At 40.0% G+C, this 27,951-nt stretch overlaps 2 protein-coding genes across 2 annotated transcripts; one reads left to right on the top strand and one right to left on the bottom strand.

Annotated features, from left to right (window-relative positions):
• Positions 1-676: 676 nt before the first annotated feature.
• On the bottom strand, positions 677-21,460 carry LOC309500519 (ribonuclease inhibitor-like; the record flags this gene model as incomplete). The annotated part of the gene is made up of 6 exons (XM_082172128.1): positions 20,573-21,460; positions 10,719-10,892; positions 9,878-10,048; positions 1,473-1,646; positions 910-1,072; positions 677-835 (listed from the first exon to the last, which is right to left on the bottom strand). The coding sequence occupies exons 1-6, from the start codon at positions 20,656-20,658 to the stop codon at positions 677-679; spliced, it is 927 nt and encodes a 308-aa protein (XP_082028254.1). The 5' UTR covers positions 20,659-21,460.
• LOC309501992 (uncharacterized protein) lies at positions 11,326-20,017 on the top strand. The gene is made up of 2 exons (XM_082174304.1): positions 11,326-14,035; positions 14,255-20,017. Exon 2 carries the CDS (start codon positions 14,461-14,463, stop codon positions 15,379-15,381), a length of 921 nt encoding a protein of 306 aa, XP_082030430.1. The 5' UTR covers positions 11,326-14,035; positions 14,255-14,460; the 3' UTR covers positions 15,382-20,017.
• Positions 21,461-27,951: the final 6,491 nt, after the last annotated feature.

Raw genomic sequence — 27,951 nt, 5'->3', positions numbered from 1 at the left:
TAAAGTTGGAACTGCTTCATGTTTTAGTAACAGTTTCTTGTTGAATCCGGCATTGAATTCGTGGAGATTCTGGAAGCTGTCTTCCGTAAAACGCGCAGCACATGAGCTATTACGATTGAAATTTTCAGGAACATAATCAAACATAAATTTTAGCCATTGTTGACGAACTACAGCGTCCGTATGAAGCCCGAACACAGAAGACCTGGCAGCTGGGTGAAAATAACACACTTTCGACGGCATGGCTACAGCTCTCCACTATAACTCTTCCTCTTCGACAAAGCCGCAGAAATATGGCCATGCCCCCTTTTTTTGCATGGGTTAGTTACGTATAAAACCCGGGAAGTATCTCGTTGTAGTCCCATTCGAGTCGTTTTTGTAGGCATTAAACTTCCTGATTTTTAAAAGACGATATCTCTGCTTACGTTGAACTTTCAGCGCAGCAACTTTGCAGATGCTGTTCATGCATCAACAGCAACATTACACACCATTTAAAATGAAAAAAGTGAAATCACAATCAACCACCCCTTTAAACATTTCAATAACTTCACATTTTGTTCTCACACAAACCCTTTGTTGCAATAAAGCTTAATGATAATTTCCTTTCACGAATGTTTGAAAGGTTTGTTCACATATCAGAGGTAAATGAAGATCTCTTTAATATCTCAGTGATGTTTCCTCACCTCAGGACACAGTTTGAGTCTCGTATCACGTCTCTGAGCCGCTTCTTTGAGTCTCCTATCTTATTGAGTCTCAGATCAAGCTCTTTTAAAAACGGCAGTGCTTTTGAGTCAGTCAAAGACTGAGTTAAAGAAGAAACATCTGTAATGCCACAGCACTGTAGACTAGAAAGACACAAACAGAGGAAGAGAGATTATCTTACAAACAAATCATGAATGTGAAGAATTTTACACAAATACAGTGTGAATCCTTCAGTACGGCACATAAGTGCTTCACTCCTGTGTTTCCTAGTTTATTCCAGCTCAGGTTCAGCTCTCTCAGGTGTGATGGGTTTGATTTCAGAGCTGAAGTCAGGATGAGACTCTGTTTCTCTGTAATACTGCAATCACTCAGACTGAAGACAGAGAAATAACAATAGTTCACATCTATGATGATCATCTTATTGAAGAGCAACAGCAGCATTTAGTTTCCAATAGTCTGTTCTGAAACACAGTCACACTAGTTCTGTGTGCTGGAAGACACTGTTTCTTCTCTTTCATTTTTAACTATTTATTTGACGTCTCTCTTCTTTATTCTCTGTTGAAAAGGCAGATTTCTGCATGTACACAATCAGTACATTGTATCAAATGCTGAAAATTAAACAATTACTATCTAGATAAAAGCACATAAAAAAGTGAGCAATAGGGAAAACCCAGAAAGTGCACTGCTATAAACAATGAAACATAAGCCCTGCTGTCTTCAAATAAATAAACTTCAGTCACACTGTAATTGCTGTACAGTATAATGATACTAACTATAGTTTCTCCAGCTTGAATTGTGGGTTCATCAGTAGATCACTGAGGTTTTTCACTCCAGAGTCTCCTAGTTTATTCCAGCTCAGGTTCAGCTCTCTCAGGTGTGACGGGTTTGATTTCAGAGCTGAAGTCACATCAGAACAATCTTCATCTGTCATATAACAGCCTCTTAAACTACATTAGCAGAGAGAGAGAAGAAAATAAGACAGAAGAAAAGAAAACTCTTTATTCTGTAAAGTCACATCATCTTCATCAGCAAATAAAACAGAGGAAGAGAGATCTTCATCTTTATTTCACCAGATCACAAAATACTAAGATGAACATGTTTGCAGAAATATAATGTGAACTCAGACTCATTGTGAGATATTGAGTATAAAGTGTTTTAGTTTAAACTGTTGAAGTGATTTTAAGCATTTTGATTCTTGTATGTGAATGTGACTGACCTCAATCTCTCCAGTTTACAGTGAGAAAATGACTCAGATTTATGATGATCAACTAACGTGTTTAGCTTCATCCAGCAGACTTTTGCTGACAAATAAACAGGGATATCCAGGTTCAGGGAATACAGAGAAAGACTACACATTGTTCATTTAAATATACTACCAATATTGTAACAATACAAAGGTTGTCTTGATCTATGTATGTTAGTTTACACATTCATTTCACATAATTTTTAAAGGGTCATGAAACCCCCTAAAACACATTTTTTGAGATGTGAACTAGGGGTGTAAATCGGACAGTTCATCACGATACGATACGTTATCGATACCTCCAAAAATTCTGCGATACGATTACGATTCGATTCGATTCAGGGCTATATCGATTGATTAATCGATATTTAGATATTATGTTCACACAACCAGTTACGTTTTTATTAACTCACAAATGCAACCAAAATATATAACATGAATTTTTAATTAAACTCTTTGAAAATTGCACACCCTCTCCCAATTGGGACATTTACAACAGAAGACGTCATTTGCAAGTACTCCGTTCTTGTTCATTTTCATAAATCATGTTTTTTATTTAAATATTGCGCATTCCAAGTAATATCAATCAAACTGCAGCTTAAAAAAATAACGTTTATGTTTAATATGTTTAATACGTTTTTTTTATTTTATTTTTTTTAGACCAGATACATTCACATTTCATCTTTCTGAGTCAAACAAATCGATGTATCGTTACACCCCTAATGTGAACAGATATGTACAGGCTGCACATCACTGAAAATAACATCACTGATTGGCCGAATGTGAGGTAGAAGCGTGCTTTCGGAGCCTGTGATTGGCCGAATGTGAGGTAGAAGCGTGCTTTCGGAGCGTGTGATTGGCTGAATGTGAGATGGAAGAGTGCTTTCGGAGCGTGTGATTGGCCGAATGTGAGGTGGAAGCGTGCTTTCGGAGCGTGTGATTGGCTGAATGTGAGGTGGAAGAGTGCTTTCGGAGCGTGTGATTGGATGAATGTGAGGTGGAAGCGTGTTTTCGGAGCGTGTGATTGGCTGAATGTGAGGTGGAAGCGTGTTTTCGGAGCGTGTGATTGGCTGAATGTGAGGTAGAAGCGTGCTTTCGGAGCGTGTGATTGGCCGAATGTGAGGTGGAAGCGTGTTTTCGGAGCGTGTGATTGGCTGAATGTGAGGTGGAAGAGTGCTTTCGGAGCGTGTGATTGGCTGAATGTGAGGTGGAAGCGTGTTTTCGGAGCGTGTGATTGGCTGAATGTGAGGTGGAAGCGTGTTTTCGGAGCGTGTGATTGGCTGAATGTGAGGTGGAAAGCGTGTTTTCGGAGCGTGTGATTGGCTGAATGTGAGGTGGAAGCATGTTTTCGGAGCGTGTGATTGGCTGAATGTGAGGTAGAAGCGTGTTTTCGGAGCGTGTGATTGGCTGAATGTGAGGTGGAAGCGTGTTTTCAGAGCGTGTGATTGGCTGAACGTGAGGTGGATCATATAGTTCATATATGGACCAAAGCAAGCGCTTTTCAAGTTTTTATGGACATATTTCAAATACTCTAGTGCTCTAAACATGAACCAGCACCGCTCTTCTTCAAATTAAATATATGTGCAAATAAAAACACTGATACAGCCGTATATCTGATCATGAATGCGATGATACAATGGATTATTCTGATACACAGAACACAATGATGTTGACGACAATTAAAAAACAATGGACAAAAAAGTAACTATGTCTTTATTATTTATGTGCTAAACTGACGCGTGTCGTTTGTTCAGACTCAGAGACTATAGTGCTCATAAATGTAATAAAAATATTATTAGATCTTTTAAACATTCTTCTGCAATTCTCCCTCGAGTGAGTGTGTTATATAGGGTCATATTTTTTAAATGCATCAAGGTGCCTTCAGATCCATTTTTTTTTTTTGCAGGTCTGTGTTTTATTGGTTGTTGTCTCCCCTTTTCCCGCCCTCTACACTCCCACTTTTCCACAGCTTTACACACACATTTCCTCAGACTTTTCCAGCTCTGAGATGTGAACGACCAGCTAAAACAGGGGTTTGTTACTCACAGTAACTGCCATGCAGGCTAGAATTGCGAAACATTATTGGATAATTCTTATAATTGACATTTCTCTGGGCCAATCGGAATCTTAGCACTTTTTTTCTTGGCCAATCGGAATCTTAGCACTTGCGTCAGAATCTTGAAGCACACAGCGTCAACTGAGCTCGCCATTGGATGAGGGATGAGCCGCATTTAACTTGTTTTAGCGCCCGCCAAAGTTAATTTTTGTCCGAATCTTGAAGCACACAGTGTCAACTGAGCTCGCCAGTCGCCATTGGATGAGACGCCTGGCTACCGTGCGAGTCTAATGGAAACTCACGCATGAATTTTCCTGCATTGAACTTGTTTTAGCGCCCGCCAAAGTGAATTTTTGTCCCGCCAAAGTCTTATTTGATCGGTGAGTAATGTAGATGAACGGCTGCGTTTATGACAGGGCGCATGTTTTAACTAAAAGAACGAGCAGAGAGAGAGAGAGAGAGAGAGAGAGAGCCGGTCGCGCGCGCGCACTCTCTGTGTAAACGACTTCACCGTCTCCAAACTAAGCGCTGTGTTGCTCTCTCTCCCTCGCACATATTCATCAAAATAAATCGACACGGTGGTAAAAGGTCGGAAGACCAAAGTTTCATGTGGAGCATTCGGAGATTTTTTTTTTTTTCTGAATTACTGCTGGGTGTGAATTGTGCTAAATAAGCTTCCTTATCTTCTCTGAAAAGCGTTCCGGACATTCAGCTGACATAAAACAACACTTTAATTAAACGAAAAAAAAGTAACTATCCAGTGATGAAATGTTTTCTGTGTTGACACAAATCTTGGATGTCCATGTCCTAACTGCTGGGATAATCACACAACGCGCATGACACGTCCAATTCGCGAACTAATGACTCATTTGAACCGATTAATTTTACTGTACTGTATCTTTAAATAAAAAAGTAACAGATGATCTGTTCACGTGCACTTGAACTGAGGCGCTCAGCGATCTGTCACGTCACATTTACAAGCGCCAAACGTATTTTTGTCTGAATTTCGTAATAAAATTTACGGAATCTAAGAGCTGAGAATTAGTTTAATATTAAAGTACCTCTTTGCTCCGCAATTTTTCTGTGCGTGAGAAAATGGATGTGTGGCGTGAGAGTGTGTGAAAAGTGTCAATTGCGTGAGTCTCACGCTCAATGCGTGAGAGTTGGCAGCCCTGATGGTTGCTGGTATAGCCCCATCGACGTGGTTGTGTATGATTTGGCAATAGGGGGACAGCTGGTGAAAATCGGGCCGACTCCCCGAATTTTTTAAACATGTTTAAAAATTATCGGGAGGTCGGAGAGGTGCTCATAACATGCTCGGCTCGGCTCGTAATTCCTCTCACACGCTGCAGGCCGCGACCATGCGAGCATCACCGATTCCACTCGATTTCTCCCGAGTGAAAATAATCATCTGCGATAGGGCTGCACGATTAACCTTTATCGCATCGATATTGAGGTTTTAACTCCCGCAATAACCTAACCTCAGGAGTCTGAGTTTTTTTCCCCCGCCTCTGACATTTGAGTGACAAACCTATTAGCCAATCAAAATGGTCGAATCTCGCGTTCCTGGCTTGCTGGCCAATTAGAAATGGCAATGGAAACAAGGTTGTATGCAGTGCACCGGCTTTCTGTCAGCAGCAAAGCAGCTAACACACAACGTGTACCTCGAATTGTGCCAATAGAAAAAGCTTGTAACTGCGCAGAAATGGCCGCAGGCACTTCTTCGGTGACGGGAGAGGAAGCGCGGGAGCACTTGGTTAACAAGAAGGGTGGTACTTCAGCTGTTTGGACTTATTTTGGATTCGCGAAGAACGACGTGGAGCAAAAGAGTGCTAAATGTAAAATATGTCGACGTGCCGTGGCCAGATCCAGAGGAAACACTACCAATCTATACCAGCATCTTAAAAATCACCACCGACAGCAATATGATGCATGCACAAAAAGTGTGGATGAAGACGAAGCCACGACTAGCCATGGAAAAAGTAAGCAACCAAGCATTAAAACTGCATTCGCTTCTGTTACGCCATATGAAAAGTCCTCAAGAAGGCACATTGAAATCACGACGGCTATAACACGTTATATCGCAAAAGAAATGATTCCCCTGAATACAGTCTCAGGGGAAGGCTTTCAAAATCTCGTTCATACACTAGACAGACGATATGTGGTTCCATCCAGAACCTACTTCAGTCAAGTGGCGGTCCCACAAATGTATGCAGAATGTAGGGGGAAGTTGGAGGCAGAACTCCGAAGCATTGGATATTTTGCAACAACGTCTGATTTATGGTCAAGCAGGACCACTGAGCCATACATAAGCCTTACATTGCATTTTATTGACGATGAGTTTCACCTGAAAAGCCGTTGTTTGACGACAACGTACTTCACCGAGGAGCACACAGGAGAAAATATAGCCAGCGCAATAAAGGAGATCTTGATGAGTTGGGGCTTGTGCGAAAAGAATCAAACATGCATCACTACTGACAACGCAGCAAATGTCATCAAAGAGGCTGAACTCAACGAGTGGATGAGGCTGCAGTGTTTTGGCCACAGGCTCCACCTGGCTATTGGTAAGATTCTCTCCTTTTCTCCCACAAGTCTTGTTCTTGTGTGTGTGGGCTGCACGATTACATTGACTAAGCGCGCCTCACAATATCGTGCGATACTCATTAACTTAAGTTTTACTGTTAGAAATTCTTAAAATAAAATGTTGCTTATATAATGTAGATTTATGGGATTAAACTGTCAATCTTACAGGTCTGCTTTCTCTCTCTTGTTTTTTTCTTAAGAGAATTCAGTGAAAAACGAACCACGGGTCAGGCGAGCAACGGGCCTCTGCAAGGAACTAGTGGGACATTTTTCACACAGCTGGAAGAAGAAGTCGAAACTGATGGATGCCCAGAAAGAACTGAAACTTCCAGAACACTCACTCGTCACTGAATGTCAAACAAGATGGGGTTCAAGCCAAAGGATGGTGGATCGTGTGTTAGAGCAAAGTAAAGCACAGGTACTGTCAGACGACCGAAAAACCAGACACCTGGTACCCACGTGGCAGGACATAGAAGTCCTTGAATCAATCAACAGTGCCCTTAAACCTCTCCAAGAGTTTACAGACATCCTCTCAGGTGAAGAGTATGTAAGCGTGTCCTACCTCAAACCCGTCCTGTATCTGCTGAAAAACACAACTCTGGCAGCCAAAGAAGAGGACACTGACTTGACGAAAACAATTATGTCAAAAATCATTGCATACTTGGAGAAAAACTACAATGACCCAGAGACACAAGAGCTGCTGGATGTCGCATCTCTTCTGGACCCAAGATTTAAAAAAGATTACATCAGTCCAGAAAACGTGACACGCATTGAAGACCGAGTGAGGGTTGAGATGGAGGAGATTGCACGAACGGTAATAGTATTATCATGTAATTGTAATTCAAAATATTTAGTAAAGAATTAAAGGAGCTATATGTAATTAAAAAAAAAAAAAAAAAAAATCACACCACTTATGTCACAGATACTTAGGAATAATGTTAATATAACATGATCTCACCAATAATGGTACAGGCAGAATATTCATCTCCTTTATGCATTATTGCTGTTTTATGTTTTACAGGAGAAAAGGCCTCATGTTAGGGACACAGGGGCAACTGAGAAGAAGGGATTGCGCTCAGTGGGCAGTTTGTTTACCAAACAGACACCCTCTGCTGCTGTGCGGGTAGAGGCTGTCATCGACGCTGAACTTAACAGCTATTTGATGGCTCCAGTCATTACCGGAGAAAGTGACCCCCTGGCTTGGTGGAAAATTGACACTGTGAATTTCCCAATACTAAGCAGACTGGCTCGAAAGTATTTGTGTGTGCCAGCAACGAGTTCGCCCTCAGAACGTCTTTTCAGTGCCTCAGGAAACATCGTCACATGTGAGCGGGCCTGTCTCAAGCCTGAAATGGTAGACATGTTGGTGTTTTTAGCAAAAAACCTCTAAAAATGTAGCACTCTGACAGGAGTTCTCATATTTGCACTTTGTCTTGCAGTGGGCAAGATGAGATGTTTTTTTTGTTTTTTTTTTACTTTAAAATGATTGTGTGCAATATACAACCGTTTTATGTTTGGTGATTGTCCATTTTTTCTTAAAGTGAATTTACAATGTTTCAAGTGGATTTCCAGTATGTCTTGTTATTCTATGCCATCAGAGCATTTTTTCGGTGCCAGTGACAACATTGTCACATGTCTCATGCCAGAATTGTAGACATGTTGGTGTTTTTAGCAAAAGAACTCTGAAAATGTAACACTGTGACACAGTTCTCAATTTTGCACTTTATCTTTCAGAAGGCAAGCTGATCTAGCTTTTTATTTTACTTCAAAATGTGTGCAATGCAGCTGTTTTATGTTTACTAAATGCCAGTGGGTTGCAGTATTGCTATATTTATTTTTTATAATTCCAAGTCTAATAAGAGATTGTATTATTTATTTTTCAATTTTTAAGTTTAATGGGTTAGAATTGTTCACTTTTTCTCAAAGTAAATTTAACATTTGTCAAGGTAATTCCCAGTATGTCTCATTATTCTATGCCATTAGAGCATATTTTCAGTGCCAGTGACAACATTGTCACATGTGAGCGTGCCTGTCTCAAGCCAGAAATGGTAAATATGTTGGTGTTTTATAGTAAAAAAACTTTAATGTAGCACTCTGACACAGTTTCTGATTTTGCACTTTCTTATCTTGCAGAAGGCTGGATAAGGTGTTTTTTTTTATTGTTATTGTCATTTATTTTAAAATGTGTGCAATATAACAGTTTCATGTTCAGTAAATGGCAGTGGACTACAGAATTATTTTGTTTTTCTAATTGTAAATCTAAATCTAATAAGAATTCATTTTCTATTTTTCAGTGTTTAAGATTGTTAAATTTTAAAACAAATGACCAAGTGGTTAAGTTAATTTCCATTATGTCTTCTTATTCTTTGGTATTTAGGTTCAGGAATTTAATAATCACGAAGCATCAAACAATCTCATTACCTCAATCACTATGTATGTAGTTTATTTAACCCTCTGTGTCGTAAAAGTAACAACATATTTTATTCATAATTTTAGGTTTTATGCACTTAAAAGTATCGAACGCAAAAATCGAAAATCGCACCGCAATCGCAATATTTGTCAGAAAAACCGCAATTAGGTTTTTTCTCAAAATCGTGCAGCCCTAATCTGCGAGCTCGTAAAAACACCAAAAATCGCACCGTGTACACCCGCCTTTAGTAAATCTGCATGATTCATGGGTTCAAAGAGATCATCGCCCCCCAGTGGTGAACCATTGACATTTCCAAACATTTCGAAACCGTTGTGATGTAACTAAGCCTCGTTTACTGAAATCATGTGACTTTGGTAGTTTGATACACACTCTGAACCACTGATTCAAAACAAAAGATTCATAAAGGTTTCGTAGCTTCATGAAGTGTGTTTCGAAAGCGCCCATCACTAGCGTTCAGTGGATCTTATTACAGGCAGATACTGATCACAGACTTGTAAAATGCACTTGTTCAATTTTTACAAGTTACAGTATATGCTGCACCAAAATTAGACATTTTACATTTCGGGAAATACAAACATTGAATTGAAAGCAGTTATGAACATTTAACTATCTGCCTCTACAGAAACTGAAATAATTATTGACCCATGATCAAACTGTCTGTCTTAACCAAAGAGTTAAAGCTTTAAATCACGTTTTAATTGTGTATTTTTAATTTGCTGCTTAATTTTATTACTTTAAATTGTTGTGGCTCTGTGTGATACTGAGGAAAAAACTGCTCTGACTCAAACAAGTGAGGAAATATTATCATCAGCTAACATTACTACTAAAAGTAAAGTACTATTATAAATAAATGAGCAATACTCACGTCAGTGTGTTGAGTCGACAGTGTTTATCCTGCAGTAGAGCAGCGATCTGATTCACTCGTGTGTCTCCTAGTTCATGTCGACTCAGATTCAGCTCTCTCTGGAGAAACGGGTTTTTACCCACAACTCTATTCACATACTGACAGGCTTCCTCTGCAGCAGGACTCAAAAACCTGCAGAAGAGTCAATTCAGTTCTCAACTAAATGTCTGTTGCATTACAAAAACAATTGATACGATAAAAAAAAATTGTTCTTTGAACATTTAAATACACAAATAAATATAAATTTAAAAGAAACTAGAGCAACACTCAGTCCTAAAGCAAACTCATAAGAACAGAAACGTCTCACAGAGCAGAAGGGCAAAAGCTCACTAGATCATGGTTTTCAGTATGAATACAGAGTGTGAAATTAAGATCTTTCTGGCTTTTAAGCAGGAGAAGTGAGAAACGCCAGCACAGAGAAAACTGGCTTGTGAAACTGAATGTTTGTGAACATCTGGAGACTCATAGACCTGCTGTAGAGAGATGCAGTGAATCTGGGCTTGATGGAAAACTAATGTGTTCAGAAAACTATTTCACTAAAAGGTTATCTAGAATTTTGCTGAGAAGTGTGCACAAACTCCAGAATAGCAGCCCATATACTGACCCATAATGTCGATTTGACCTTCAGCTCGTATGACAACTAAACTGTGTTGACGTTTTTCATCATCATGACAGAACCTGCAGCATCTGATCTGATCTTGATAATTTTGATGCAACAAATTGTAGAGCTAAAATAATATATCAGTTATGAATATTTAGCCTCCATATAACTAATTTAGTTAATTATTTGGTCCCGTCTCACCTCAGTGTCTTCAGTTGACAGTCTGGATCCTGTAGTAAATCATTGAGCTTCTTCACTCCTGATTGTCCAGGATCATTTCCTGTGAGATCCAGCTCTATCAGGTGTGAAGGGTTTGATCTCAGAGCTGAAGCCAGAGCTTTATAACCTTCTTCTGTCACACTGCAGTTGGAGAGTCTAGAACAGGAATGAAAGCATTCAGCTGAATAATCAGTTAAACCCCAAACAATATAAATCCTTAAACTTGAATTTTATTTTGTTCTTTGTACAAATGCATTGAAAGTTAGTTGCAAAAACTGACAACTGAATATGGAGGCAAACAAAAGGCACAGAAATCTTTAATATGTTAGACATCAACATCACTTTCGAGATTACAATTATCTAAAACTGTGTAAGTCAGTTTATCGGTCCAAATTGGGGTTTCCGCCAGAATGGGTGAAGGTCTCTGAGTGTTACTGTCTTTCCGCGTGACAAAGTAATTTAATTCCATTTAAGCTTTTATCTGACTCCATTTTCAGTTAGATTGCCAATTGGTTATTGGTCAATTACATTTATATAATATAATTATACAATTATATAATAGTTAAGCAATACATTTGATTGTTCTATTTAATTTACTTATATTTTACCCGTTCATATTAGGAAGCTATGTCGCTCAGAGGTCATCACGCCTTGTTTAACGTGGGTCTCACGATCACAATCTCGCCAGCTTCAGTCACTAAACAGAGGTAACTGCTATATACCTGAGATCGGTCGCATTCACGCTTACACAATCAAAGATACTTTGGTATAGCCCCCGTGATTGCATAAACTTGAAATTAAAGTAACGTTTACTTCAGTAGAGGTATGGCCACTACTACAGATATAAGTCAACCAACTTTACTTGTCTGGTTTCCCACGTACACTTATCTAAAGTAACATTAAATTAAAACAGAGGTAAGACACACCCAGATTTAGGTTGGTCAAGCAGCACTTTTGCTGCCCTAAATGTAAATTCACTTGTCTTTGCAAAACACGTACACTTGAATTAGCGCCAACATATTAGTTGTCACCAAAGTCCTTTTAGGCAAGTCGTGCCACTCTGCCGCCATCTTGGCAACGCCTCCGGGCAGCTATTTCGGACTAACAAGACCAGGCTCCTATCTAAATGAATGGGCAGAGAGTCAGAACTGCACTTTCACTGGTCACCGGGACATAAAAACTGCATGTATCGAAACAGCAGTAAAATATGATAAAAATCGCTGAAAAAGTTTGATGACTTTGCCCCAAAATAAGGTTTAAAACACCTTTTCCCCCGCAGGTTATACTTTTACTACGCATGCGCAAGGGTTCACGACACCAACTTCATTTACGTCTCTATCCAGAATGCCGGTGTTGTGCAATATTCAATGTCAATATTGTACTCCATTATTTAAATATAAGCAGGTTTGCACTTTATCAGTAATAATGTATTGTATAGATCAGTTGTTTTAACTATTCATTAACATGAATCGGTTCAAAGGAGTCATTAGTTCGCGAATTGGACGTGTCATACGGTTGTGTGATTATCCCAGCAGTTAGGACATGGACATCCCACAAGGTTGGTGTCAACACAGAAAACATTACATCACTGGATAGGTTTTTTCGTTTATTTAGAGAGTAATTTTATGTCAGCTGAATGTGCGGAACGCATTTCAGAGAAGATAAGGCAACGTATTTTAGCACAATTCACACCCAGCGGTAATTCAGGAAACAAAAATCTCCGAATGCTCCACATGAAAATTTGGTCTTCCGACCTTTTACCATCATGTCGTTTTATTTTGATTAATATGCGTGCGGAAGAGAGCAAGACAGCGCTTAATTTGGAGACGGTGAAGTACTTTCGCCTGGCTCCGGAGAGTGCGTGCGCGCGACCGGAGCTTTCTCTCTCTCTCTGCTTGTTCACTTCTTTCAGTTAAATATGTGCCCTGTCAGTGTCACAAGCGCAGCAGTTCATCTACATTACTCACCGATCAAATAAGACATATTTTGTGTCTTTTACTTAGAATGTAAGGTAACATATTTGTGGTCGATATAAAATACTTTAATAGTCCAGTGCCTTCGCGTTGTTATCACCCTCTTCCATGTGGATTCCATCTGATCTTGCACACGCCACAACTCGCTGTCGTCAAATCGTCTCCGCTGTCGCAAAACCTCAACTGTGCGCATGCGTCAGTGGAACCAGACGATAGGCTTAAATGTTTCCCGGCTTGACTGTTAAAAGCAGATGATTGGCTTTCCAGTGGGAGGGGCGGGACATGTGCATACAACCACCATCTTTGCCGTTACGGGTTTTCCTTATATAGTTGTATTGAGGATTGAGGAAGTGGCATGTCTCTTATATAAACTGTCTCTGTCGTCACTAATCTGACGCAAAACTTGCTGTAACATATGAACCAGTTTAACCTACTTGGGAAAACAATTTCAGAGTCAGTCGGAATAAAATCAAATGTAACTATTTATTATGAGGTAAATGTATCATGCCAACTACATAATCAGTTCAAAGGTAATAAATACAAAACATCAAATGCTCTGGAATAAAGAGAGAAGATGCGAACCTGACATTCGGCCTGCATACACTCTGCATCACGGGCTAATTTGAGTTACAAATCGCCACAAGCCTTCTTCAGCATCTCCCTAAACACTCAGACCAAGGCAGAAACCTCTTTTCAAATGTAAACATGAGTTCACAGTGGGAATTTGCATTAATCACCGTCCCAGACTTACTGGGGACAGAAGTCTGTCCCCACAAACTTTCCTCGCTCGCTCGCTCGCTCTCTCTCTCTCTCTCTCTCTCTCTCTGCGTCTCGCACGGAGGAGCAGCGCTTTAATTCAGTTAATCACAGATATTATGTTGCTTCACTAATTTTACAAGTATAGCCGAAATCAGAGCACAGATATTGTCTTTATCTTATGTCATTTACTACAATTTCTAGTTGTTTATACTACTACTAAATACAGCTTACCCAACATCGCTAGCTTCCGTTACTACTAGCACAACACGCTAGTAATTCGCTAGCCTGTTAACGCGCCACCCGTGCGCTCAGCTATTTTTATTTATTTATTTTCTCTCGCGCGCTCGCGCCTTTGAGTTCATAAAAGCTCAGGTGAGTAAGAAACACTCAACAAACACGGTGAGTAATGTCTTGTCCTGTTATTATCATGCGTTGCGTCTGAATGCGTTGTTGTTCTTGGAGCTCTATCGATTTGATTTATAATTCTTGATTTTTCTCTTTAAACTCGCTTACAACGAACATTTTCTACTTTTCCTCACTGAGAAGCACTACTGCTCAAACCTCATAGTTACAATGCGGACTGTTGAGCAGACGCGTCTCAAGCCTATTAGTGATCCAACGCTGCATACTTTTAAAAATTACGTCCGTGGATCACGACTGAACGCGTCTTCTCCACACTCACTTACAAACAAACATTTTTTTTCCGCCTATCGTGCGTCTACTCTACACCCCTACCACTAAAAAAACCTAAAAAACCTCATAGTTACAACGCGGACTGTTGAGCAGACACGTCTCAAGCCTATTAGTGATCCAACGCTGCATACTCTTAAAGGTTACGTCCGTGGATCACGGCTGAACGCGTCTTCTCCACACTCACTTACAAACAAACATTTTATATCCAAGATTATATCCAAGACTTCAGTCATAAATTAGTATTAATATTGATAGCATCACTGGTAGCTTCGTTGCTAACTCACTGTCCATCTGTTAAAATGGCGAATATATCAGATGTAAGTAGTCTACCGTTTGGTGCAGGTGAGGACACATTTGAGCTGCACGCACTGCAGTCTGAGCTGGAAGCTGTTGAGAAACAGATCCACGACCTTTTATTGAGACAGGCCGAGCTGAGAGACCGGTGTTTGGCTCTTGAAACATCACGCGCCGATGCACACAAATCAGTGTTTAACGTTACTAACCCGCTGACTCCGACCGCGTCTACTCCGTGCGTTCCTCAGCATCGGTCGCGATCAGCCATGGTCTCGTTCACTCCGGCTCCAACACGCCACCACGAAGCCTGGGTGGTTCTGCAGCGGAAGACGCGAGTCAGGTTTAGACCAAGACTTTCTCCGACCCTCCCGGTTTTCGAGTTATCCACACAAAACCGCTTCTCCCCTCTACGCGAAACAGAACGCGATGCTGTGATCATCGGCGATTCCATCGTTCGGCACGTACACGCTACGTTAGGTAAAAGTAAGGTGCAAAGTCACTGGTTTCCTGGTGCTCGTGTTTCTGAAATCGCTGCTCGCGTTCCCGAGATCCTGAACCGTGACGAGCGCGTCAGAACTGTGGTCCTGCACGCGGGAGTGAACGACATCAGGCTGCGCCAGACGGAGATTCTGAAGAAAGACTTCAGGAATCTAATCGATACGGTACGCAGCACATCGCCTGAAACAACGATCATTGTGTCAGGACCGCTTCCCACGTACCGACTAGGGCATGAAAAATTCAGCAGATTATTTGCGCTAAATGAATGGTTAATGTCATGGTGCAATGAGCAGAAACTGCTCTTTGTAAATAATTGGAATCTGTTTTGGGAGCGTCCTAGGCTTTTCCGTGCTGATGGCTTACACCCAAGCAGATTCGGAGCGGATCTTCTGTCAGATAACATCTCCAAAATGTTAAATACCCTTTGACTAGTAACCAAAAGTCCAAATCATAGTCTCTGCTGCACCAATGCAACTGATATAAATACTAGTGTAGAACATTGCATAGAAACCGTGTCTATTCCTCGTTTAGTGAGATCAAATAATAAATCTAATGCAGGATCTAGGAAAAATCTAATTGTTATTAAAACAGAAAATGTTGCTATTAGTAAACAAAAACTATTTCTAAAGCTAGGTCTTCTAAACATTAGATCACTCACACCTAAGGCAGTTATTGTAAATGAAATAGTCACAGATAATAGCTTCGATGTACTTTGCCTTACTGAAACCTGGCTTAAACCAAATGATTATTTCGGTATTAATGAGTCTACTCCTCCTGGATACTGTTATAAGCATGAGCCCCGTCTGATTGGTCGTGGCGGAGGTGTTGCAACCATTTATAGAGATATTCTAAATGTTACTCAGAAAACGGGTTATAAGTTTATTTCATTTGAAGTACTTGTACTAAATGTTACGTTCTTAGATGTTAGAAAAACATCCCTATTATCTCTAGCCTTGGATACCGTATATAGACCGCCAGGGCCTTACACTGATTTCCTAAAAGAGTTTGCAGATTTTCTCTCAGACCTATTAGTCAATGTCAATAAAGCATTAATTGTTGGAGATTTTAACATACACGTAGATAATCCAAATGATGCGTTAGGAGCTGCGTTTACAGATTTATTAAATTCATTTGGGGTCAAGCAAAACGTCACCAGACCAACACATCGTCTTAATCATACACTCGATTTAATTATATCACATGGAACCGATCCAACCGATATAGATATCATTCCACAAAGTGATGAAGTCACTGATCACTACATGGTAACTTGCATATTACGTACTGCTGTAATATGTCATGCGGCGTCGCGTTATCAACCAGGCAGAACAATCCTCCCATCCACCATAGATAATTTCTCAAATTGCTTATCTAATCTGTCTCAGCTGCCGCCTGAACCCAAACAAACAGATGAACTAGAAGAACTAACTAGCACTATGAGCACCATTCTCTCTAGAACATTGGATGTGGTTGCACCTATTCAATTAAAAAAGGTCAGAGAGAAAAATAAAGCACCATGGTATAACAATACTACGCATGTTTTAAAGAGAGAAACACGTATTTTAGAGCGTAAATGGAAACAAACTAATTTAGAGGTCTTTAGAATCGCGTGGAAAGACAGTATGTCACGTTATAAAAAGGCCCTAAAAGCGGCCAGGGCTGAGCACCTCCGCAAACTAATAGAAAACAACCAAAACAATCCAAGGTTTTTATTTAACACCGTGGCTAGACTAACAAATAAACAGACGTCACCCGAACAAAATATCCCGTTACAGTTCAGTAGTAATGATTTCATGAACTTCTTCACTGAGAAAATAGAAAGCATCAGAACCACAATTGTAAACGTTCAATCTTTAATCGCGCCTTATAATTCAGCTTCAATTATCACCCTGCAAGAACAATTACAGTGCTTTACAACTATAGAACAAAAAGAGTTAAATAAACTTATCACTTCATCTAAAACAACAACATGTTTATTAGATCCTATACCAACTAAACTACTGAAAGAAGTGTTACCTGTAGTGGAAGAGCCTCTCCTCAATATTATTAACTCGTCTTTATCTCTAGGTCATGTTCCAAGAACATTTAAACTGGCAGTTATAAAACCTCTCATTAAGAAACCACAATTAGATCATAATAATCTAGCAAATTATAGACCCATTTCAAATCTTCCATTTATGTCTAAAATATTAGAAAAAGTGGTGTCCGCTCAACTGGGCTCTTTCTTGCAACAAAATGATATCTATGAAAAGTTTCAGTCTGGATTCAGACCGCATCATAGCACTGAAACTGCGCTCGTTAAAATCACAAATTATTTACTTTTAGCTTCTGACCAAGGCTGTATCTCAATACTAGTTTTACTTGATCTTAGTGCTGCGTTCGATACTATAGATCATACATTACTCTTAGATTGACTACAAAATTATACTGGTGTTCAAGGACAAGCACTAAGCTGGTTCAAATCATACCTATCTGACCGCTACCATTTTGTCTATTTAAATGGAGAAAAATCGATCATAACACCGCAGGGATCTGTATTAGGCCCTCTGTTATTTTCAATATATATGATGCCACTTGGAAATATTATAAGGAAACATGGATTTAGTTTCCATTGTTATGCTGATGACACTCAAATATATATTTCATCACGGCCGGATGAAAACGCTAAATTTTCCAAATTGACAGAGTGTGTTAAAGATATAAAAGATTGGATGACGCGTAATTTTCTTTTATTAAATCCAGACAAGACAGAGGTAATACTTATCGGTTCAAAAAACCGCCCACAAAACCTCGCACAATACAACTTTAACATCATAGGATGTCCTGTTACTTTATCCTCTACAGTAAAAGACCTGGGTGTTATACTCGATTGCAACCTGTCTTTTGAAAATCATATTTCATATGTTACAAAAAAAGCCTTTTTCCACCTTAGAAACATTGCTAAGCTACGTAATATGCTATCAGTTTCTGATGCAGAAAAGTTAGTTCATGCATTCATGACCTCGAGACTGGATTACTGTAATGCTTTATTAGCTGGTTGTCCTGCATCCTCAATAAACAAGCTACAGTTAGTCCAAAATGCCGCCGCTAGAGTTCTTACGAGATCAAGAAAATATGATCATATAACACCGATTTTATCATCACTGCATTGGTTACCTATTAAGTTCCGTATTAATTACAAGGTATTGCTACTGACTTATAAAGCCCTAAACGGCTTAGCTCCAGTCTATTTAACGGATCTTCTATCACCCTATAATCCATCGCGCTCTTTAAGATCACTAAATTCAAGGCTTTTGGTCATACCTAGGATATCCAGAACCACCAAAGGAGGGAGAGCATTTTCACATTTGGCTCCAAAACTCTGGAATAGTCTTCCTGATACTGTTCGTTGCTCAGACTCGCTCTCCCAGTTTAAAACTAGATTAAAGTCGCATCTCTTCAGCCAGGCATTCATATAATCCTACAGTTCAAACTACATTCCGGCCTCTAGCTCATAAATGCCAGAGGAGAACTGGCCCCCGACTGAGCCTGGGTTCTCGCAAGGTTTTTTTTTTTCTCCATTAGGTCACCTGATGGAGTTTTAGGACACCATTAGGTCACTTGATGGAGTTTTTCGGTTCCTTGCCACTGTTGCCTTTGGCTTGCTCAGTTGGGGATATTTTGGGGATATTTAATTTAATTTTATCAATCAATAAATTCCTCTTGAAACAAACTTTGTTGTATTATTTTAATTTAATACTATGAAGCTGCTTTGATACAATCTGTATTGTGAAAAGCGCTATACAAATAAACTTGACTTGACTTGACTTGACAGAAGTTGAGGGAATGATGTGTAAATTGGGAGGTGATCACCTGAAGTGTGATCGTGTCTCGAATGGGGATGGTAATATAGCAAGAGAGATCAAATGTTAATTTCCTTTGTTTTCTCAGAGAGTTGCCCTCTCTTCCAGTTCTTCTAGTTTATCCAGTCTTACAACTGTACAGGTCTGAAAGTCTGTGATCTGAATGATCCACAACAAGTGACCTGAAAATGGTTGGAAAATTTGAAAATTAAAGTTTGGGAATGGCCTAATTAAAGTCCAGACTACAACTCCATTGAAATGCTGTGGAAGTACGTGAAACACAGCTCATGCTGGAAAGTCTACAAATGTCACTGAGCTGAAGCAGCTTTGTAAGGAGGAGTGGGACAAATGGACCAAAATACCTTCACAGTGGTGTAAAACACTTATAAACTAGAGGAAGTGTTTAGTCGAGACTAGCTGCAAAGCTGAAAGCAGAATCAAAGAGACACAGCTCCCTCAAAAGCACTAAAATACATTAATCCTGTCAAATAAAATATTAAGAGAAGTGATTTCTACCAGATCTCGCCCTACATTCTGTGGCAGATTTACCAGCTCTAACAGAATCATCTGAATTCTGACTCAACACTAGGTAAGCAAGTAATGATTACATCACTAAAGTATAAAGTATAAATTACTATAAACAGTGCCCGGTTGCATAAAGCACCTTAAGTTTTTCAGTTTTTTTTTTAAACGGTTCTCTTAGGTAAGGAAAACATTTAAGTGTTTCACGACAGCGATCCTGGATTCACGTTATAAAAGTCTGTTGTTGCCATAGATACGCAAAACACTAACACTAACACGTTCGCAGTTTCATCAAATAAAGTAGGCTAGGATATCGGAATGGATGAGAAATGCCTTCTTCTTGACGAATATGGTAAAAGAAAAAAAAAATTTGACCGTTGCGTTTAAATGACGGGAAAGAACCCCCGCAACCCGATGAACCACTCTGCTGACAGACAATTTATGCACGGGGAAAACATCTCCCACTACCGTCTGAAAACTCCCAGTTGCAAAAAAACGCAATGCTATAAGCAGTTGTAACACCGCAGGTAAAGAGTGGTTGTGATGTGTGACATGCAAGGTCGCCGTCTAGTTTGTTAGCGATGTCAAATATTGCACGTCGATCAAATCGGTATTCCTGCAACAATTTTTCATCGCTAAGATGGTCCAAAGGGTTCTCCCTATCCCTAAAAATTATTCTTGGCACATAATGATCTGCAGCTGGTTCCATAAATTCAGCCATGTCGTCTTATTTTTGTCCGCGTTACTCTTAAGGTTACGATTTCCAAACCTTAAGTTATACTTAGGGAAATGACCGTTAAGGGGTTTAATGCAACACGTAATGCTTTTTAAGGGATTACTTAAGTGAAAAAACAGCGTTTAAGGGAAATTCTAAGTGTTTATGACGTTTCACTTAAAGAAACCCTTAAGTACCACTTAAGGTTTTTTTTCTGCAACACCCTTAGGTTTAAGGGAAACATAAGGGAGAACTTAAGGGAAAATTACACTTAAGGTGCTTTATGCTTTATGCACTGGCTCTTCCAAGCTTTATAATAGCTGTGAATGGCTGTATATTTTTCCAAGTCCATCAAAGTATGAAAAACTTAATGAAAAAACACAACAACAATAAAATAGCACAATGACAGGATTGATATGGTATACCCACATTGTAACAAATAAATAAAAGATTTTTGAATTTCTCACAAAAGGTCTCTCGCATCGTCCTGTCAGTCATCGCACCTCACTCTAGTCATGTGACTCCTGTGGCTCAACATACCTCAGTATCTCCAATTTACACTTTATATTCTTCAGTCCAGTGCAGAGCAGCTTTACTCCTGAATCCTGCAGATTATTATTGTTCATGTTCAGCTCTTTCAGATTGGTATCTGATCCAAGAACTGCAGCCAGAGCTGAACAGCTTTTGTCTGTTAAGTTACAATCATTTAACCTACAATAAGTCACAACACAGAATTAGATGGAACACATACAATACATTTTCTATATACAAATATTAAACACATTTTTCATTTATTTATTACATAAACAGCATATACAGCAAAGAGGCTGAGTTAAACTAACATTCATCTTCAAAAACTACTATTTCCAGTACATTAGTGTTTTTTATTCAGTGACAAATAACCTAGATAAAATGAAGTGTGTTTGAAAAAATATTTGTGTAAAGCTTTTATAGCTATAGGATTTTTTCTATATTTATGTGACCTGATGGAGTTTAGGTTCTTGCCACTGTTGCCTCTGTCTTGCTTAGTTGGGGACCCTTAATATTCAACAATATTATTGACTTGACTGCGCCGACACCATTATATGAGACAGTTCACACTTTTATAGCAAGTTAAAGGCCTTTCACTGTAATTCTAAAAATGCCTCCATTCACCTATACATGTCTTTTTGACATAAAATCTTTAATGATTTAAGTAAAGCTAAGATTACTTAAAACTAAGACATTTCATTTGTTTTTAATATTTCAAGATTAAGGTCAACCGATGGCTGATGCCGATATCTTAGAGAGCAGGGTGGCCAATGGGTGATATATCATTAATTTAAATATAGTAAAAAAAAAAAAAGGCATCCATAACAATTGCTGAAATGAAATGTATAATTATTTTACTTAATTAGAAAACTATATTTTTAAAAAATTATATGAAAAAAAGAGATTTTGAATGATAAAATATAAAAAATATTTTTTTTTGTAGAAAACCCATCTTAAAATGTGTACATCAAATATGATACAACAGGCTAAATCTCTCGATCTACATATTGCATTACATTATTAATACATTAAACTACAGAATTACTCATAGAAATAAGCATTTAAAATACCTAATTACTGGAAGAAACAGAGGGATAACTAATATATGATGTGGTAATATATTATGTACTTTAAGTAAGTTGTATTATAAAAATCTCAATGTTTTATGCTATAACCTTTCAGAATTTCATCTTACTTTTTGGCAATATAAATAACATCTGTACCAAATTACATTCTTTCCCCCCAGTTTGGGTATATGAATAAAATATGTCAGAATTCTATATAAGTCATACAAGTCTGGTGTATCATATGATACAAAACAAACATGCAAACAGTTTTACATGCTTTTTTATATTTTGTCTTTAGATTTGATAAACTGTCTGCACACACACACACACACACACACACACACACGCTTTACAGGTATAGGTTCATGTTTATGATGGGGAATCACTATAGAGTAATGGGAGGAACCGAGGAGGAAGCGAAGGAAAAGGTCCAGGTGTCCATTGTCACTCTCGAGCGCCTTGTCCACTGCAGTCTTGAGAAAATCAATCATGGTTTCATTTCTGTTTTCCTGTTCTGTAGACTCATGATCAAACACACTTGTCTTGTTGATGTCTAGAAACAGATGTGCATAAAGGGCTGCAATAAACTCTTGAATGCTCAAGTGAACAAAGCAGTACATGGTACCAAGAATGATCCCTGTTTCCTCCTTAAAGATCTGGGTACACATGCCTGAGTACACTGGCTCACATTAGTTTACCAATTTCTTTAATATATGTTGAGAATTATAATTTAAGAGAACATGTCAAGTTTTTGATTATTGACAGAATAGAGAGCAGAAATGTCTGTGCGACACAGTTTTGTTAGAATACTTGAATTAAATTAAGTGTATAGTTGTTTTCTAATGTCTATCAATAATTGTATGATCTAAAAACTAAAGTCATTTATTTGGATTAATTCAGCGTCTAGAAGGTTATTAACAAAATATTAACTGTGATATTTTCTATAGAGCAAACAGGGCTTTATAGACAATGTCAATGTTAACTTAAGAAGTTCGAAAGTTGTGCAAAGCATTTGCAAATATAAAACAATGCTTAAAGTTTTGTTATTGACAGGGAAACACAAAGTCCAGTCGAGTTTAAACTGATGAAAACAGACGCAGTCTTACCTGTGTTTCTCTGAGAGACTCATCTGAGAGAGAGAGTCCTTTCCTCTTTCCTCTGACATACTGCAGCTAAACTGACACTGAAAACTGATCAGCACTGCTTTCTGAAAACACTCAATCCTTCAGCATCACCTGGAAATGACACCATTTTACACAGATGAAGAACATCTTATTTAAGACAATAATGAAGAATGCTGAGTTATCATCAACAACAGCAACAGCAAAAACAATGTATAAAATAAAGTGTAATTGTCATGTGAAATAACTGAATGGTCTTAATCATTTCTGATTGTTTAATGAGTTTAACTGACTCTAAATATGAATTCATTGGGGAACAGAAATTTACAGTGCTGGGAAAACTGAACCCAATTTGTTATATTCTCTATTACAGTATAATATCATTTTACAATCATATTTACCCAATCTTTTTTAATTGTTGAATCGTTTGTCATTTAATCATTACTTCAAGTTCACAATGGTGGTTGATTTCATTACTTTCAAATGATCCCAAACTAACTAATTACATAAAAGTAACCAGAATTATAATAGACATACTGTATAACTACTAATCATAATTGCTATATGAACTTAAATATTCAGATGAATAATATCAGATTGTTGTTCATTGACGTTAGGCTTCATCTCTGTCTACTGTAAATGTCTGCTTCAAAAATACTTTCGATTTCACATCACAAAAACAACAGCCTAAAACTGAAGAGGAACTGTAAGAAAACTTTCAAAAACATAATTGTTTTCAATAATCCTTTATCAGTAAAACTTTTTGTGTTTTAACTTCAAAAGATTGTAATTTCTGTCAGATTCTTCGTCTGTTCGGAGTAGCAGAAGAACAGCCTTCTGTAACTTCACATTTAAATCACGCTTAATAGACAATATGAAGTTCCTAATAACTGCAAATAACTTTAATGGAGAATGTATTAAACGTACTTGCAGTCTTGTCCACTAAGAAGAGAATATATAAGTATTTTAAACTCAGTAACGCTTGTTGTCAGTCCGCGCGCGTCGTTCTCAGAATCTCTTCCTGGTCTCGATGGATTGTGGAATGGATTAAACACATAAATGGCCGCGAGTGTTATTAGATTTGGTAATCATTGTGCTATATTGACATCTGTAGACATGTTTTCTGGATCATAGATCAGATCAAATCCAGTGAGCAACAGGTTTAGGTGTCAACAGGTGTTCTATGGGTGTTGTTACCATAGATTGTTACTTTCGTTTTCCTCTTCTTCGTGTGTTTTACAGGAGGGTTTGGAGCTGAACAGTTGCACACCGACACCTACTGCACTGGAGCGGGATATTATACCACATATATCTCTATTCTCTAAATATCTCACATATACACCCCCCCCCCCCCCCCCACACACACACACACACAAAAAAAGTGTTTTTTATTATATTTTTCTGGATTCTGTTTTATGATTTAATACAACTCAGTTAACAATTTTGGGTTCCCAGAACGTTCCCTGTTGGTTAGCTAGGAAAGTTTTCTTTATGTTAATAGAACGGAACGTTCCCGGAAGGTTCTCGGAACTGTAACGATAACCAGCTGGAGTGCCCTTGAAAGCCTCCAGAGGGCACTCCACACCAGACTATCATGTTTCACTCACAAACTACATTTCCCATAACTCACTGCCCGGACTCATCATCACTTATCACTGATCACATTCACCTGTACCTCATTCACTGATTGCATTCACCTGTCTCATCCTGTTAGTCTGTCTATTTATACCATGTTCATTTATTCACTCACCGTGAAGTCTTGTTTGTGTCACACTGCATTTCTGAGCGTTTTCCCTGTTTTCATGTCTCTTGGTTTTTTGGATTTCTTGCCTGTTCCCTGGATTACTCTTTTGCCTCTGACCCCTGCCTGTTTTGATTGTTTGTTTGTTTGTTTATTTGGACTGCCTACCTGTGTTTTGACCCATTGCCTGTACTTTGGATTACGCCTTTGGATTGCGCCTTAAATAAAAGCTGCATTTGGATCTGAACCTTCGTGTCTCCGAGCGGTTCGTGACAGAAGACTTCGCCAAACCTAGATCCAGCAGCCATGCCTACCTGGAGTCCTGATGTCCAAATCATCCGTCTTCGCCAAGAGAATTGCGCCATCGAGGATTATGTCGCAGAATTCCTCGAGCTGGCACATCTTGCACAAATGAGCACCCAGTGCTTGATGATCTTCTTCCGCGGGGGATTATCGGAACCACTCCGGTCTCTGATGCCCGAACCTGATCCGCACGGGTCTTTAGAAAGGTACGTTGACCTGGCCCTGTTGTGGAGCGGTTCCTTGTTTACTGTGGGCGAGGAGGAGAAGAAGCTCCCTGAACCCGCAGTGTCCCCTCAGACCGCGCTCCACGCCAGTCCAGCCGAGCCCGCACTTCACGCCAGTCCAGCCGAGCCCGCACTTCACGCCAGTCCAGCCGAGCCCGCACTTCACGCCAAATCTGCCGAAGCCAAGGCAGTATGCGTCATGCCCGCCGCCCCTGAGACTGAGAGCGTCATGCCCGCCGCGCCTGAGACAGCAAGCGACATGCCCGCCAAGCTAGAGTCTTCACCGCTGGTCCCGTCCAGCACAGAGCCCTCTTCACCGCTGGTCTCGTCCAGCACAGAGCCTTCTTCATTGCCGCTGGTCCTGTCCAGCTCAGAGCCCTCTTCATCGCTGGTCCTGTCCAGCTCAGAGCCCTCTTCGCCGCTGGTCCTGTCCAGCTCAGAGCCCTCTTCACCGTTGGTCCTGTCCAGCCCAGAGCCCTCTTCGCCGCTGGTCCTGTCCAGCTCAGAGTCCTCTTCGCCGCTGGTCCTGCCCAGCTCAAAGCCCTCGCCGCCACTGGTCCCGTCAAGCTCAGAGCGCGCTGATCCTGATCCAGAGACTGAGCTTCACGTCACTTCTGCCGACCCAGAGACTGAGCTTCACGTCACTTCTGCCGACCCAGAGACTGAGCTTCACGTCACTTCTGCCGACCCAGAGACTGAGCTTCACGTCACGTCAGCCGATCCAGAGTCTCGTCCCGCCGAGACCGAATCTGTTCCTGAGCCTGAATCTGATCCTGACACTGAGCCTGAATCTGTTCCTCTTCCTCTTTCTGCGCCTGTGTCTTCGGACAAGATGGCCGACTCCACGCCTGTGTCTTCGGACAAGATGGCCGACTCCACGCCTGTGTCTTCGGACAAGATGGCCGATTCCACGCCTGTGTCTTCGGACAAGATGGCCGAAACCACGCCTGTGTCTCAGGACAAGATGGCCGCCGCCGAGCCAGTGTCTCAGGACAAGATGGTCGCCGCCGAGCCAGTGTCTCAGGACAAGATGGTCTCCGCCGAGCCAGTGTCTTCGGACAAGATAGTAGCCGCTGCCACGGTGTCTGTCCCTGAGCCGGTGTCTGTTCCTGTTCCTGAGCCGGTGTCTGTTCCTGTGCCCTGGCCGCCTGAAGGGTCGTCTCCGCCCTGGCCGCCTGAAGGGTCGTCTCCGCCCTGGCCGCCTGAAGGGTCGTCTCCTCCCTGGCCGCCTGAAGGGTCGTCTCTGCCCTGGTCGCCTGCACAGCCTGCTCCGCCCTGGTCGCCTGCACAGCCTGCTCCGCCCTGGTCGCCTGCACAGCCTGCTCCGCCCTGGTCGCCTGCACAGCCTGCACAGCCTGCTCCGCCCTGGTCGCCTGCACAGCCTGCTCCGCCCTGGTCGCCTGCACAGCCTGCTCCGCCCTGGTCGCCTGCACAGCCTGCTCCGCCCTGGTTGCCTGCTCTGCCTGCTCCATTCTGGCCTCCCGTATTACCGCAGTCTCAAGGTCCTCTTCCGCTCCACGGACCTGGCCCTCCATCCCGCCCCCGGATCCGCCTCCGGGCCACCTCCCACCTGGACAGTTTTGGAGCGTCTGGAAGCCGCTCTTTGGGGAGGGGCTATGTAACGATAACCAGCTGGAGTGCCCTTGAAAGCCTCCAGAGGGCACTCCACACCAGACTATCATGTTTCACTCACAAACTACATTTCCCATAACTCACTGCCCGGACTCATCATCACTTATCACTGATCACATTCACCTGTACCTCATTCACTGATTGCATTCACCTGTCTCATCCTGTTAGTCTGTCTATTTATACCATGTTCATTTATTCACTCACCGCAAAGTCTTGTTTGTGTCACACTGCATTTCTGAGCGTTTTCCCTGTTTTCATGTCTCTTGGTTTTTTGGATTTCTTGCCTGTTCCCTGGATTACTCTTTTGCCTCTGACCCCTGCCTGTTTTGATTGTTTGTTTGTTTATTTGGACTGCCTACCTGTGTTTTGACCCATTGCCTGTACTTTGGATTACGCCTTTGGATTGCGCCTTAAATAAAAGCTGCATTTGGATCTGAACCTTCGTGTCTCCGAGCGGTTCGTGACAGGAACGTTATAAAAAATAAATTAAAAATATTTAATATTTATATAATTTCTATATTATAATTTATAATATAAGTATAACATAAATTATAAATCTAAATTAGGTTGTAAAGTGAATTGAAAATACGTCTTTTTCAGGCCTAATTTCAACCGTGAATTCATGATTATAATTAATATTCATAATAAAACAATTCATAAAAGATTTGCAGACCATTTATTGACACATCAGATACATCTTTCACATAAAAAACACTTATCCTGATCACATCTTAAGCCTGCATTTGATCAAGCATACCCTAAAAACAGTTATATTGTGAAATATTACTACAATAAAAATAACTTTTCATAAATATACATGTAAATATATAGTAATGTGTAATTTATTCATGTGATGCAAAGCTGAATTTTCAGCATCATTACTTCAGTCTTCAGTGTCACATATCCTTCAGAAATCATTATAATATGATTTGATTCTCAATTTTTTTTATTATTATCAGTTGTACGGCTTCATATTTTTGTGGAAACTACGATACAGTTTTCAGTATTCTTTGAATAGAACTTTTCAAAAGAGCAGCATTTATTTGAAACATAATTTTTGTTCTTTTCTGTATAAACATTTTTTTCAAAACAATAAATCTTAAAAATATTGAAAATGTTTATAAAACAGAATGACCAATTATAACCACATTAGAAAACAGTAAAGGGATAGTTCACACAAAAATGTAAATTCTGTCATTACTTACCCTCATGTCGCTCCAAACCCATACGACTTTTGTGGAGAACACAAATGAAGATATTTTTAACAGATGCCTTATGTGCGCATACAATTACATCTTTA

This window comes from Leuciscus leuciscus (assembly GCF_965113295.1).
Source record: "Leuciscus leuciscus genome assembly, chromosome: 6".
Taxonomy (NCBI): domain Eukaryota; kingdom Metazoa; phylum Chordata; class Actinopteri; order Cypriniformes; family Leuciscidae; genus Leuciscus; species Leuciscus leuciscus.
This window is presented reverse-complemented; position numbering and strand designations above follow the sequence as displayed.

Bases quoted from the DNA above. Each gene is read 5' to 3' on its own strand.
- LOC309501992 (XM_082174304.1), top strand. From the start codon at position 14,461: ATGGCGAATATATCAGATGTAAGTAGTCTACCGTTTGGTGCAGGTGAG.